At 33.1% G+C, this 15,045-nt stretch overlaps 2 protein-coding genes across 2 annotated transcripts; one reads left to right on the top strand and one right to left on the bottom strand.

Annotated features, from left to right (window-relative positions):
- Positions 1–83: 83 nt before the first annotated feature.
- LOC106116806 (aminomethyltransferase, mitochondrial) lies at positions 84–1,513 on the top strand. The gene has a single exon (XM_013310830.1). It carries the CDS (start codon positions 264–266, stop codon positions 1,491–1,493), a length of 1,230 nt encoding a protein of 409 aa, XP_013166284.1. The 5' UTR covers positions 84–263; the 3' UTR covers positions 1,494–1,513.
- Positions 1,514–2,515: 1,002 nt separating this feature from the next.
- On the bottom strand, positions 2,516–14,680 carry asl (chromosome segregation ATPase asterless). The gene is made up of 19 exons (XM_013310819.1): positions 14,383–14,680; positions 13,718–13,826; positions 12,958–13,167; positions 12,773–12,849; positions 12,447–12,591; positions 11,416–11,573; positions 10,763–10,812; positions 10,400–10,466; positions 9,993–10,211; positions 9,364–9,502; positions 9,110–9,215; positions 8,450–8,672; positions 7,500–7,679; positions 6,656–6,920; positions 6,278–6,385; positions 5,868–6,061; positions 4,159–4,734; positions 3,619–3,795; positions 2,516–2,878 (listed from the first exon to the last, which is right to left on the bottom strand). Exons 1-19 carry the CDS (start codon positions 14,500–14,502, stop codon positions 2,798–2,800), a joined length of 3,204 nt encoding a protein of 1,067 aa, XP_013166273.1. The 5' UTR covers positions 14,503–14,680; the 3' UTR covers positions 2,516–2,797.
- Between the last annotated feature and the right edge of the window lie 365 nt (positions 14,681–15,045).

Raw genomic sequence — 15,045 nt, 5'->3', positions numbered from 1 at the left:
ATTTATTATACAATAAAAGAATAGAATAGATGTTAGTACAGACAAAGTATGCAAGAATTTTCAAGAGATATTTGAAATTAAAACTTTAATGATAAAAAAGTAAGCTGCATTTATAATGAATGCAAAGACAATGAACTAATTTTCTTATCACTAATTTATTTACTCAATTGCCTGACCTTAGACCTTCTACTTACGAAAGTTTGATAAAGTTGTATGGCTGTTGTCCTGTTCTTTGCTACAAATGTGTCAACATACTTACTAAGATGTGCTCTCAAAGTTTAACGCGCGTGCTTTTTACAAAGCAATCCAATTTAAAATGGTGTATTAATACAATAAACAATCGCTTATATAGTGAAAAATCTGTAAAACCAAAGAAGACACCTTTGTACGATCTGCATGAAAAGTATGGAGGCAAAGTTGTTGATTTTGCTGGATTTCTTCTACCAGTACAATACTCAGATATGAGTGTTTCAACCTCACATTTATTTACTAGAAGCAGTGCATCTATTTTCGATGTATCACATATGTTACAAACCAATGTCTATGGCAAAGATTGTGTTTCTTGGTTCGAGTCAATTTGCCCGGTTGATTTAAAAGGTATGGCTAATGGAAGTAGCTCTTTGACTGTATTCCTGAACAATAATGGAGGAATTATCGACGATTTGATTGTCACTAAAGTAAAAGAAGATCAATTGTATATTGTATCAAACGCTGGTCGAATGGACGTTGATAAACAACATATGCAAGAGACTTCGGAGACATATAAAAAATCTGGAAAAGATTTGATAGTTGAATTTTTACATGTTAGTCAAAGAGCTCTTATTGCGGTGCAAGGTCCGAAAGCAGTGACATCATTACAACCATTGACAAACATACCAATGGCAGATTTAATATTTATGACGTCTACTATCGGAAAAGTGGCGGGAATAGAATGTCGTGTGACGCGATGCGGGTATACTGGAGAAGATGGAGTGGAAATTTCCATACCTGCGGACAAAGCCATCACAGTTACTGAAGCTTTGTTACAAAATAGTGATGTAAAACTAGCAGGATTAGGTGCTCGAGATTCTTTAAGACTTGAAGCCGGTTTATGTTTATACGGTAATGATATTGACGAGACAATTACACCGGTGGAAGCGAGTTTGACTTGGCTTATAGCTAAAAGACGTAGAGGTGAAGCCAATTTTCCCGGAGCTGATATTATTATGAGACAGATTAAAGAGGGAGTAGATAAACGACGTGTGGGAATAAGGATAGAGAAAGGTGCTCCAGCAAGAAAAGATGCTGTTCTTAAAAATGAAGGAAAAGATATAGGTAAAGTTACTAGTGGATGCCCTAGTCCATCACTAGGAGGTAATGTTGCTATGGGATATGTTGCAGAACAATTCAAGAAGTCTGGTACTGAATTATTCGTTAACATACGCGGTAAAGATGTACGCTGCGTCGTAGCTAAAATGCCTTTTGTACCATCGAGGTATTATATTAAGAAATAAAACAAAAAAAAATTCATTAACATATTTCTTTATTATTCTAAACTATACTAATTATTAAGATACAAAATACTACGAATTGACATTACCAAAATTGATACATACTATAATATTATAATTAACAATTTGCAAATTAACAATTGAGCAATAACAAAATTCGAGAAAACATGTTTAGAACATTTAACATTCAATACAAAGGAATATGGTGCATGGAATTAGAAGGAATGTTTAGGTATATATTTCGCACTTGCTAATACTGGCAACTACAATACAATGTGTACTTCACTATCACAGGAATATTATATAAAGGAATTAATTCTCAACATATTATAATTGATATTTAATAAGTACATAAAACAACAGAAAATTCCATATTTGAAAAATATTCACAATTTTTTTTTAAATTATAAGGTGGCAAATGAGCAAGTCAGCCACCTGGGTTCGCCGAAATAGCGAAGAAACTGCTGCATAAACATCTGATATTGCAGATGCGCTTTACCTTAGTCAATGGAGGTGGGGATCCACAAAAGGATATTTCCCTTACCTATGCGTCCCTTCCTCTGCCATATCTACATCTCATTACCATTATCTTATAAGTAAATGGAGGGAAGGGATAGTGGACTAAAATTAGGCCTCCGGCACACTAACCCACCAGATCGTTAGCATAATCGCTTTCACTAGATGCTTATCTTTGTGGTTGTGGTATTGCACCGAGCATGCGACCAAGTTGAGTAACATTTTTTATATTTTTATAATTATTAATATTTATAATTAAACCACCTTATAATGATATATCTAAATGAAATACATATAAAATACATACCTGAACTTAAATATTGAATTTCAATTAATTACTATACCTAACATTAATTTTCTATGAGCAAAAGATATACCAAAGGTGAAAACATTAAACATTTAATAATTTTTGTTTCACTAAAAAATACACAAAATGAAATTACTAAGAATCAATTTTTTTCAATGCATATTAAATTTATATTTAATTTATTTTATATTTCTAACTGGGAATAGTATGATATTATAAATCCTATATTTTAGCACCAGGCTATAAAAAAACATTAAAAAAAGTTCACGAATATTGTCATATTATGGAACACAATACTTTAAAAAAAAATTAGCGACCATAGTCATACTATCGCACTTGGAGACAGTCTTACAATAATTTTAAGTACTTCTTCCTAATTCTTGGTCCCATTTAATTTGGGTAAAAAAAAACAGTTTTAATATTTTTTCATACAGTAGAAGAGATCCATATAATAATTAAAGGTATGTAGTTCAGTCTGTCTATGTTACTTACTTTGTCCATCCTTGAAATTATCTTGAGCAAGTCGAGAAAAATCTTCATTCAACTTATTTATCATTTCCGTACACTGAAAAAAATAACAAATACAAATATAACATTTTTATGTTATAATGTTTATATAAATATATAATAATAATATTCAAGAAAATATAACAAATGTATAAATTGTGAAAAACTGACCAGACTTAAAGCACTTTAGTTATTTTAAAACACAAACATTTTCACTGATATCACCAAATAAAATTGTTCTAATAGCATAAATTCTAAAATTAAGTGTATTTTTATTTTATTTATAAAAAGAGGCACAAATAATAGTAGAAATTGAAAGTTTGCATATGGCAATACTGTTTGACAAGGTTAAATCACATTGCTATTATCAAACTTTAAGAAATCGTCAAATTATTAAATTATTTGATTTGAAGCCTTGTTTGACATTTTGGTCCATATTGTATACATTTGGTGAACAACTTGATGAAACAATTTTGTCAGATGATCGACGAGAAATCAGACGACTTTGCTATATACGCCAAATGCCATAGACAATTTTAAGGGTTGCTATTTTATAATTTATGCAGAATTTAATGATTGAAGCACCAATAGCCTAATAGTTAAGGATACGTATTTCTGATCAGATTTTTGACAGTTCAAATCCCAACAATCGACACTATTGTCGTCAACCATCATATCACAAGCCTATTTGGAATGGTACAAGAAATATTAGTAAATTAAAAAAATCTTCTAATTTTCAATATTAAAAAAATTCCAGAAGTCATATACAACAAGGAAAAAATTAAACTAAAAACTTACGTCATATTCAGGATACTGATGTGCGGGTGTTCTTTTTCCTCTGTTCCTATCCTCCTGCATCCTGCAGTTAATGTGGTAGTTGATTTGGTTCTGCAGCTTGACAAATATCTTTCTGTATTCATCCTGTATTCTGCTTATCTCACTGTTGATGTGAGTGTCTTTCTTTGCCATATAGTCCTGAGAATTGTCAAATTATTACTAAAATTAGTGAAGCAAATTGAATTTATTGACACCAATAGAATATTTTTAGACTATCAACGAGTACTTTTACTAATATTATAAATGTGAATGTATGGATGTATGTTTGTTAGAACGTCTCTCCAGACTGCATTGATCTCAATGAAATTTGGCATAGATGTAAAACATAGCTTAATCTATTAATTAAAATTAATCTATAATTAATTTAAATTTCTCGCGGACGAATCCGCAGGCGATATCCAGTATAGAATTTTTTTTTAATTTTTTCTTTTTTTTTTACAATGGCACTGTATTAAACAAATTAAAGCTTAGGACTGAACTAAACTAGGAATAAAGAAGTACCTTGTAAGTGTAAACAGTTTTCTTCGCGTTCTTATACTTGTCCTGCATATTTTGATATTCAGTTTGTAATTTAGAGTATGATTGTTCTTGTTGTGCTAATTGTTCCTGCAATTCTGTCACTTTAACTTTAAGCGTCTGCCATTCTGACGCACATACGTTCGTCTTCTTCTTCCAATCTTCTCTCTCTTTCTTCAACATATCTTCTAAAGAACCCAATTTAGTTAATCTATCTTTATATCTTTCCGCTTTCAATCTCCATTCCATACTACTGTCTTTTGCTTTTTGACATTCATTTATTAATTCATTATGTTCCTTTATCAATACTGATATCTCTTTCTCTTTCGCTTCCAATATCTCCGTCACTTTCCCACGTTCTGATAGAATGAATTCTTTCAATGTTTCAACTTCGTGTGCTTTTCTTTCTAACATTTCTTTTAATTTATTAATCATTGTTGTTTGTTCAGCTTCTAATTCTTGGATACGTCGTGTGCAGTTCATTTCCATTGTTTTCATTTCTAGTGTAAACTTTTCTGCTAATTGCTCTCTTATTGCTTTTTCTCGCATCATAACTGATGTCTGGAAATTATTATGTATCATATATTCTCAACACAAAAGTTAATATAACGGTATGAGACAATACAGTGCTTATAATAGTTGTCACAAGGAGTTTCAATAACTATTTTTTTTTTGTATCACAAGGTGGTAAAATCGCTGAAATAGCGAAGTGACCGTTGCCCATAGACATACGCAATTGCATGTGCGTTGCCTACCTTTCGTCGACAGAGGAGAGAATGCACAGAATTCTTTCTGAAGAAAGAATTCTGTGCATCCTCAAGAAAACATTTCTATGCATCGTCTCATCCGGAAAGTCCACTTCCATTTCCCATCCTTTCCTTATAAGAAAAAGGGTAGGAAGGGAAAGTGGACTAAATTAGGCCTCCGGGACGCATACTCATCAGACTGTACTTGGAATAGCTTCCAAATGACGCGTGTCTTCTGTGTGGTCGTGGTATATCACCGGACGAGCCGGGACAATTTGTGCGAGCCAAGACAATTCGTGCGAGCCAAGACAATTCGTGCGAGCCAAGACAATTCGTGCGAGCCAAGACAATTCGTGCGAACATGTTAAAGCGGGCTCTACCACTGTTAAACTACAACTATTTAGCTATACAAACATCACATATAGAAATAAAAGTTAGTTGCAGATGTTTTATTTAGAAATGGTAGACGTCAGTAACAACATTTGGTGCTCGAATAAATCGTCACGCCCCGTGAAATACCACGAATCAAATGGGAGTAATGCTGCGTACAGTCTGATGATTGCGTTCTGTTCTACTTATAGTCCTCTTTTCTTTCAAATCCTTTTCTTATAAGAATGTGATGGGAAAGGGAAGTGGATTTAGCGCAGGAGGGGACATATAGGAAAGACAAAATTCTCTTTATGTGTATCTCCTCCGTCGATTAAAGATAAGCAACGCATCTGGAATTACGAATGTCTCTGTATAGCGATCGCTTCGCCATTATTGCGAATTCAGGTGGTCGTTTGCTCATTTGCCACTTTTAATACAAAAAAGTAGAATGATGAGACTTCCTATTCATTGTTTAGCCTATAATTCCTATCTTTCTTTTCATGAACGCCTAGAAGATTATAAGTGTCATTTTTTTTGTAATTTGAACCTTATTGTTGGTATAAATAAAGTAAAAATGACCTTGGCTGCCATATCATCATCACTGTCATGCCTGTGCTGCAGCCTGGCAGGTGTGGGCGACATGTTGTGGTCAGTGTTGGTGGCGACACAGCGCTGGTCCACCAGCCTCTTGTATCTCTCCACGATGTACTGCTGGAAGAACTCCGCTTTGCCTTTCAACTCCTTCATTAGTGTCTCGCTGCTTTCCTGTGTTGCTGTAAGGAATTTATTGTATAAAACTCTATTTCCACTATGCGTGTCGCGTGTGAGTTTTCGGACTAGTGGAAATGGTACATATTTTCAATCAATAGATCCCATTAAATTAAAAAGAGGAAGTGTCAATCTGTGACTACAAAATTTACTTTAAAAAAGAAGAAAAAATGTATATTGGTGGAATATTTATTTAAAGCATATATGTATATAAAACTTACACAATTTGAGTGTACATTTGTTTAATTGTTCCTCCAAATATTTGATCTGCTTCAGAAGTTTCTCGCACTGAAGACACGGGATTTCTTTTCGCAATGCGCTCTTTTCATCTACAAAAAAATTATCTCAACTATTAAAATAGTTTTAATGAAACTTATCATAAAAAAATCATTATTTCTAAAAAATAAAAATTGTTACTCTCTTTCTCTAATATTTTAAGGATTTTGAAATTATTCAGACATTATTTACTATATGTATACCAAATTTCAGCAAGATCCATGCAGCCATTATGGAATACCTCCTAACATCCATCCATCCATCCATCCATCTAAACTTTCGTATTTATAATATTAGTAAGATTGTAAATTTTGATAACTTACCCTCTAAATATTTATTTAACTTATCAGTGAATTCTTTCTGTTTGTCCGTAAACTCTTTTTGTACTTCTGTTATTCTCTTATTAGCTCTGTCCAATTCTTCTCTAGCGTTCGTCAGATCATTTGCCGCTTTCTCCAACTCCTGTTTCTGCCTCTCTATTCTCTCTATGTACTCCCTCTCTTGCGTTTTGTATAACTCTCTCTCTTTTTGTATTTTCATTTGATTGTCCTTCAATTCTCTGGAAACTGCATCTCGAGCGCTACACACCTTAAATTTTTTACAATCGTTATAAATTGTCTCAGAAAACATAACATAGAAAATCAATATTTTAAATCCCACGGATTTGTTTAATATCAATAAGTTAAAATTATATTGACGGCAATGCAAAAATCTTTGATTATAAAGAAACGGACTAAGCATAGACCAATTGTTGTACTAAATAAATTCTGCAACTCTTCGCGGGCAGAAGTAAAGATTACAGTCATAAAAGATACATATCATATTGAAAGGTCTTTGTGAATGCACTAGCTGTCGCCCGTGACTCCGTTCGCGGGGAATAATAAAAACATAGTAGTCTATGTGTTCTTCCAGACTATGTTCTATATGTATGTCAAATTTCATCAAAATCCGTTGAGCCATTGTGGAGATACCTTCAAACAAACATCCATCTAAACATTCGCATTTATATTACTAAGATACTGACTCAAAAATTCTTAAACTTATACAAAACGAGCACACAACCAAGCAAGTTTTACTAGAGAGAAAGCGTGGGTTTAATCTGATCCTGTCTCTTAAAGGGCAAAGGCAAAAATATCAAATATGTCGATAAAAATATGAATTGAGTACCTGCAAATATAGATTCTTTAGTTCTGCATTTTCTTTGAGCGTGTCTTTGAGTTGTGCGCTATATCTCTCCAACTCCCGCAACAGATCAGCATTCGCCTCTTGAACTATGGACGCGCGACTTCCTTTCTCCGTTTTCAATTTCTCATGATCCATTTCTAATTCTGTATATTTTAAATCCAACTGTAAATAAGGAATATTTATTAAAGTAAATTTTATCAATAACTGATTATATGTACATACAATAAAAGAAAATATTTTGATATTCAACTTTAAATATTTTCTACACAAAGTGTCTTTGACGACCATTTTTTTATCTACAACTCTTAAAATTCTTTAACTTTTTTATTCTACTAGCTGTTGCCCGGGACTCTGTCCGTGTAGGATTAAAAAAAAACTTTGTAGCTTATGTGTTCTTCCCGACTATGTTCTACATCTGTGACAATTTTCATTAAGATCTGCTGGGCCGTTCTAGAGATACTTTCTAATAAACATTCATCCATACATACTCTATACATTCATTTAAATATTCTCATTTATAATATTAGTAAAAAGTGATAAGTAAGATTTTAATATAATAGCACTAGAACAGTGATAGAGCCCGCTTTAACGTGTTCGCACAAATGGTCCCGGCTCGTCCGGTGAAATACCACGACCACACAGAAGACACGCGTCAAGTGGAAGCAATTCCACGTACAGTCTGATGAGTGTGCGTCCCGGAGGCCTAATTTAGTCCACTTTACCTTCCCACCCTTTTTCTTCCCTTAAGGAAAGGATTGAAGTGGAGGTGGACTTTCCGGATGAGAGGATGCATGGAAGGTGGGATGCGTCAATTAAAGGTAGGCAACGCATATGCAATTGCGTATGTCTATGGGCAACAGTCACTTCGCTATTTCAGCGATTTCAGATGGCCGCTCGCTCGTTTGCCACCTTATTATTAAAAAAAAACTTACAGATTTAAGTTCAGCTCTAACTCCATCTAGCTCATTTTTAAGCTGTTCGTTTTGCTGCTTATAGTTATCGAGTAGTTCATCATTACAGCTGTTGCCGAGTACTTCCAGCTTGTTCTGAAGTACAGCCAGCTTGGAATTCAGCTGCATCTCTATACCTTTGTGCTCTTCTATCTTTGATCTTAGCTCGGATTCTTGTTTACGATGTTGCTCTAGTTTTTTATCTCTGTAAATAAATTATATAAGAATATTTAGTTTTAAAGTATCAAGACTTAAATTACTTTGACGATATTATGAAGATTTTTTTTTATTATCAACTAGTTGTCCGCGACTCTGTCTGCGCGTAATTAAAAATAAACTTAATTAGCCTAGGTGTTTTTCCAGACTATTTTCCAAATTTTTTTTTAGAAATCCATTGAGTAGTTCTGAAGATACCTTCTGTTAGGAAGAAAATCCGACACAGTGCCGGTGTACTGGCGCAACACTAGTCTTACTAAAATGTCGACATTTATGTCTTCTCACTATCCATTCTGACACTTGACTTTGTAAGGAAAGGGCGCCATTTGCGCCAAAGGATCCTAACTGATAATGTGTAAAACTTCTAATAAATATCCATCCATCCATCCATTCATCCACTTGGGTTTATAATATTAGTAAGATTACCGTTTAAAAACTTCCTCTTGCAGCGTTGATAATTTTTGTACTTGCAATTTGTATCGATTGAGGATGTCTTTTAGTGTTGCCAATTTACCCGGCGATGGTGGTTCACCTGTAAAAGATAAGTGTAATAAAAACAAATATAAAAAAGATTAGAAAAAAATATATAGTAAAAAAATAAATATACTCAATCCCGTAATCTTGAGAGTAGACCGAGAACTTGAAACACCTACATTCTAAGAAATATCTTTTATATTTACCTATTTTCAAGGAATTATCAGGAATAGACTCCATCAGAATCTGGTTCAGAGTTGTCCGCCAGTTTTCATATTCCTTCTGACTGTTTGCTAATTTATTACGACATAGTACAAGTTCGTGTGCTGTTAGTTCCAATTTTGACTGAAAAAGGAAAAAAGAAAATTAATATAATAAAGAAGTTGTCAAAAAGCTTGATTTTTTTTTTGGTTATTATTTTTGCTAATGATAAAAGTTTGGATTAAATATTTACTATAATAGTTTCAAAAACATAACCTAACATTATATTTTCGCTACTAAATCATTCATTCCATAATATACATTCATCATTTTCTTAAAAAAAAAAACTGAGATAAACAATGTATTTCGGAAATCGTAACATCCTGTATATCTGGTTTACTTCCACAATTCTGATAACATCTTACTAATATTATATATGCGAATGTTTAGATGGATGGATGGCTTGAAGGTATCTCCAGAATACATACATATAGAACATAGCCTGGAAGAACATATACGCTACAAATTAAGTTTTTTTTAATTCCACGCGGAGGGAGTCGCGGACGACAACTAGTTTTGAATAAAAATGTTATTATTAAAATGAATATCCAGTAATATCCAGCTTTTTACTTACACCGAGTTCCTTCACTTGTTCTCTTGCTGTATTCCTCTCCGTTGTCAACTGAAGCACTTTCTCCTTCAGTCTGGCACTCTCTCCACTCACCAGTCTACTCTGTGCTGCTTCTAGTTCACTGGCCAGTCTGTTAATTGTCCCTCCCTTCTCTATCAATATCTCTTCTTTTTCTCTATCTTTCTCCATACAACGTTTCTCGAGGACTTTTATATCATTTTCCTAGAAAAATATTGATTATAATAATTAAGAAACTATAAAATTCCACTGACTAACTCTCCGGGGTAAAATACATAAACAGGCTATTTCCATCCAGACAACTATATAGAAATCTTGAAAATCTAAATTAAATATATAAATAGAAATAAAAAAAGAATCGTAGTAAATGAGATAGTAAAAAAAATGCTTACCTTTTCATCAAGTCTTGATTTAGCTTTCATCAAATCATTTTGCAGTCTGTCTACTTCTTCACGATGCCTAAAATCACATCAACAAATAGTTTGCTTTCATAGAAAATGTAAGAGTTAAATTAAAATTAAACACAGTCAAACATGGATATGCGAGAAACCTCTATAAGTTAGAGTCATTGTCTGTTCCCGATCCTCCATAAGCGAGAAACTTGGGTAAGAGAGTAACCTCTATAAGCGAGAACATCGCAGTACCTCTCTCGCTGATCCTAGTTCCACTGTATTGTTGTCTCTGTCTTTGTAAAGAGAATTAGAGAGATGAAAATATAATCGTATAAAATATTACAAAAAACATTTTCCACTCACCTATCCTGTTGCTCTCTAAACAAAGCATCTGTGTCATGTGTGTGGGCCACCTAAAAACATAAATAAGACATTATATATAAGTAATTTTTAATATAAGCCCAAGTATTTTACATCATCATAAATTTCATATATAGTAAATACAATTTTGGAAATTACTAATATTAGTATTTAATTTCATTTACAATATGTTATATCAACTTTTATTTATAAAAATATATTTTTTTAATAGTAGAATGTGGCAATAATATCTAGTGATTGCAGACGTTGCCCATAGATATTTATTTTTTATCGAGACACTCATTTATATACATTTATGTTAGAACTTAGATTTTGTTTATGTTAGAAGAAGTTCTAACGGTGAAGGAAAACATCGTGATGCAACCTGCACATATCTGAGAAGATATGATATCTGTGATTCAAAGATATGTGTGAAGTCAACCAACCCTCACTTGGCCAGCGTGGTTGACTATGGCCTAGTCACCCTTAACTTAGGATAGGCTACGAGCCCTTTGGTGGGGACGTATAGTGAGCTGCTGATGTTAGAACCTTGGCTCTTGAACTATATTGCCTTATGGTTCAGGAGCAAAGAGACATGTCCAACAAATCAAAATGCTGTTCAAATGAGGTAAACAATAGCTAAAGCGTTATAATACCTGAAGAGTATGAAGTCTTTGTTGTATATCTTGTAAGTTGATATTAGCAGATCTGAGTTCTAATCTCAGTTGCTCCTTCTCTTGTTCATTCTCCATTAACTTCTGTGTGATCGTTGTCATCTGTTGTTCCAGTTCTATCGACTTATGCTTACTGGATGCTGAAATGATATATCAGTAACTTAAAAAAAAATGTAAACAAGTATGAAAGTGGCTGTACATTAGTATTTTTGTAAGCTATTATTAATTATAATAGAATATTTCAAAATATGTAACAAGTTTGAAACGGGGAAAAATATATAACTAAACATGAATGAATATATGTTAAAGAATCTTCTTTGTATATGTATATGTCTTTATTACATACATAAAACATAAAGGTTAGATTTGGCTAGTGATTTTACTTATAATACGAAAATTTCACAATGACGTGGAATGTATTTTTTTTATATCATAAAGTGGCAAACGAACGAGCGGCCATCTAAAATCGCTGAAATTGCGAAGTGACCGTTGCCCATAGACATACGTAATTGCATATGCGTTGCCTAACTTTAATTGATGGAGGAGAGGATGCACAGAATGAAAACATTTTCCCCTTCCATGCATCCTCTCATCCGGAAAGTCCACCTCCACTTCCCATCCTTTCCTTAAGGAAGAAAAAGGTTGGGAAGGGAAAGTGGACTAAATTAGGCCTCCGGGATGCACACTCATCAGATGAAACGCGGAATTGCTTCCACTTGACGGCTGTCTTCTATGTGGTCGTGGTATTGCACCGGGCGAGCCGGGACAATTCGTGCCAAGATACTAAAGCGGGCTCTACCAATGTTTGGAAAAACACTTTTATGATACAACTACTGATCCTACATCAGCTGCCTTCGCGTCAAAGTCAAGTCAAAAACAGTCCATTTCAGAGATTTTATGGCTTTGTAGACAGACAATAATATTTTTGTATTAATAATGCAAATACATTGTTGCGAAATACTATTTTTTTAATGTTACATATAGACATTTCAATTTTATTAATATGTGATTACCAAGCAAATGATGAGCTTCTTGCAGGGAGAGTTCCGCTTTGTCCTTATCATTGACGGCTGCAGCCAGCCTTGCCCGCAGGCTCTCAATCTCTGTGTCCAATTTTTCTATCTGTGATGCCAACTGTTGACATTCCTTCAGCCTCATCTGTTAATTGTGGCCAGTAGTAATTATGTATGGTCAAAATAAAAATAAAACAAATTTAACTGACTTTTACTATGATTAATGCAAAGAAGCAACAAAACAAAAGAAGCATTTATTCTTTTTTTAATTTTTTGCATATTTTTATAATTTTCCCTAACTTTATAAATAATATTCTTGTACATACCTCGTACATAACCTTAAGTTGTTCATTATTCATGTACTCTTGTCTGGCATCAAAGTTATTTACCCCATTGTGATGTCCTGAGAAAAATACATATTAAATTTGTTGCCCCAGAACATTATTAACATTTAATTAAAAAAAAAACTTAATATTTTAGAATTGTACAGAACTGGAAAAATAAGACAAACCTCTGTAATCTTGATGGAAGAAATGATTTTGTCCATCTCCTCCACCATAAGGACTATAAGGTGATTTTATTCCTTCCTCATGATGTGCATGGGTTATATGACTTTTTGGTGTGTCACAGTAAGCCTTCGGAGAGTCATTTGTGGCTTCTTTGAGATGATTGAGAGACTCAATATATGTGGGAGGCAGTCCTGTTCTTGGTTGACCTTGAGCTGGAATACAAGTTTACATTTTGAAGTTACAGACACACCTCGGTAGGCTCTATAAGCAAGAGTAAATGTCTGGTTTCCTTTGGGAACCTCTATAAGCGAGAAACTTAGGGTAGAAAAAACCAAAAGCAAGAAAAATATGAAGATCTTTTGGACTCTTCCTTATCCAGGTTCAACTGTATGAGTTTTAACATTATGAGAAAATAAAATAATTGTTTAAGTTTGTGATCCATCCACATAATGATATATACTAAGTCACTAACTGTCTACAACCTCTGAATCAATTTAATCAGTATTAATGTAATTTGACATATACAGTGTCACTGACCTACTCTGCGGAGCTGTCGCTTGTGACGCCATCCCCGTGCAATTAAAAAAAAAAACTTAATAAGTATCCTATGTGTTCTTTCAGATAATGTTCTACATCTGTGACAAATTTAATCAAGATCCGTTAAGCCATTCCCGGGATACTTTCAAACAAACATCCATTCATCTAAACATTTGCATTTATAATATTAGTATAAGTGTGATAAATTGTAGTATAAATAGTTACCTCCATTAGTATGTGTGGCATCTAATGTGAAATTACCACTGCTGTTTACTGAACTTGCTTCATCATCATCATATAAATCATCAAAAGCATTTGCCAGTTTGTGTTTTAACTGAAATTTAAAGCCACATAATGTTTAAAAAACAAAACAGGTAAATCACAACTTATAGTGTGATTACAAGTAAACATGTGTAAATCTAAAATTCTAGAAAAATTTATACATATTATATATTTGCATATGTAAAGATGTTTGTATTATCTTACTGCAAGTTATCAATATTCATACTAAACATATTGTGTCTGTTTTTTTTCAAGAAAATAAGAGGGAAGTCTAAATTATCTAGAATCCATATTGTTATTTTTTATATTTAAGATAATGGGCAAACAAGCAGTATGAACACCAAGCTGATCATCAATGCCCATATACATACCTATAGTTATCACTTTTGTATTTTTATATTTATTAGTTATTATGAGTCATGTAACATATGTATTGCTGTGCTTTATAAATAAATAAGAGTTGTATTAGACATCCATAGATATCTTTATACATTTAAGTATATATGACATTTAAGTATGCTAATTTTACTATTACCAGATCAACGTCATTGGCAAAAAAATACGTCTATATCATCAATCATTTTGGTCAGTTTTATTAGATTTTTTACCTCCTCATTACGACGTTTCTGATCTTCCAGTTCCTCTTGCTCTTCCAATCTATCTTGAGCACTGTTGTTTATGTGTATACTTGCCGCGCCTTGAAACAAGCTCATACCCGGGCCTTCCATATCTTAGATATAAAAACACCTCTTAACATAAATTTATCTGCAAGTTTATCTTTTGTACTAGCACATTTTACTCCATTTTATGGAAAACACAAGCGTAACTTTAAGTTTGTTATGTTTTCAAGCTTTCAGTCAGATTGACATTTCAAAAGTTCAATCCTGTTTATGTTTACACAATGTGTACATTACAACGGCCTAGGTATAAATTAAATCTACAAACTGTTAGTCGGTAATTGAATTGTAAAGAATAAGATTATTTGTTCATTTTCTTTCTTGATTATTATTACATTTCCAAACTTCTGCAGTCAGAACTAAGAATCAGAAGTCGTCATCGCCAGCGTCAAACTCAAATTGACATTTTGGTAGACTATGGCAAAGAGTATATAAAATAAGAGACGGGACTCTTGACTAATTAGATTGATGTAAACTTCTTACTTGTAACTATCAGCCATAAGCTAATGTCATTGACAATCTGTTTTGTTAGTGTCTTTGTCAATGTATCTAATGCTACTAAAATGAATTCTACTGTTAATTTTAGCTTATTAA

The sequence above is a fragment of the Papilio xuthus genome, unplaced genomic scaffold (genome assembly GCF_000836235.2).
Source record: "Papilio xuthus unplaced genomic scaffold, Pxut_1.1 DF827714.1, whole genome shotgun sequence".
In the NCBI taxonomy this organism is placed as follows: Eukaryota; Metazoa; Arthropoda; class Insecta; order Lepidoptera; family Papilionidae; genus Papilio; species Papilio xuthus.
The sequence above is the reverse complement of the archived record's forward strand: the minus strand, read 5'-3'. Positions and strand labels throughout refer to the sequence as shown.

Coding starts and splice junctions, on each gene's coding strand:
- LOC106116806 (XM_013310830.1), top strand. CDS start 264: ATGTGCTCTCAAAGTTTAACGCGCGTGCTTTTTACAAAGCAATCCAAT.
- asl (XM_013310819.1), bottom strand. CDS start 14,502: ATGGAAGGCCCGGGTATGAGCTTGTTTCAAGGCGCGGCAAGTATACAC. Junction 13,827..14,382: donor AGAAACGTCGTAATGAGGAG/GTAAAAAATCTA, acceptor TTTAAATTTCAG/TTAAAACACAAACTGGCAAA. Junction 10,212..10,399: donor AATCAAGACTTGATGAAAAG/GTAAGCATTTTT, acceptor ATATTTTTCTAG/GAAAATGATATAAAAGTCCT.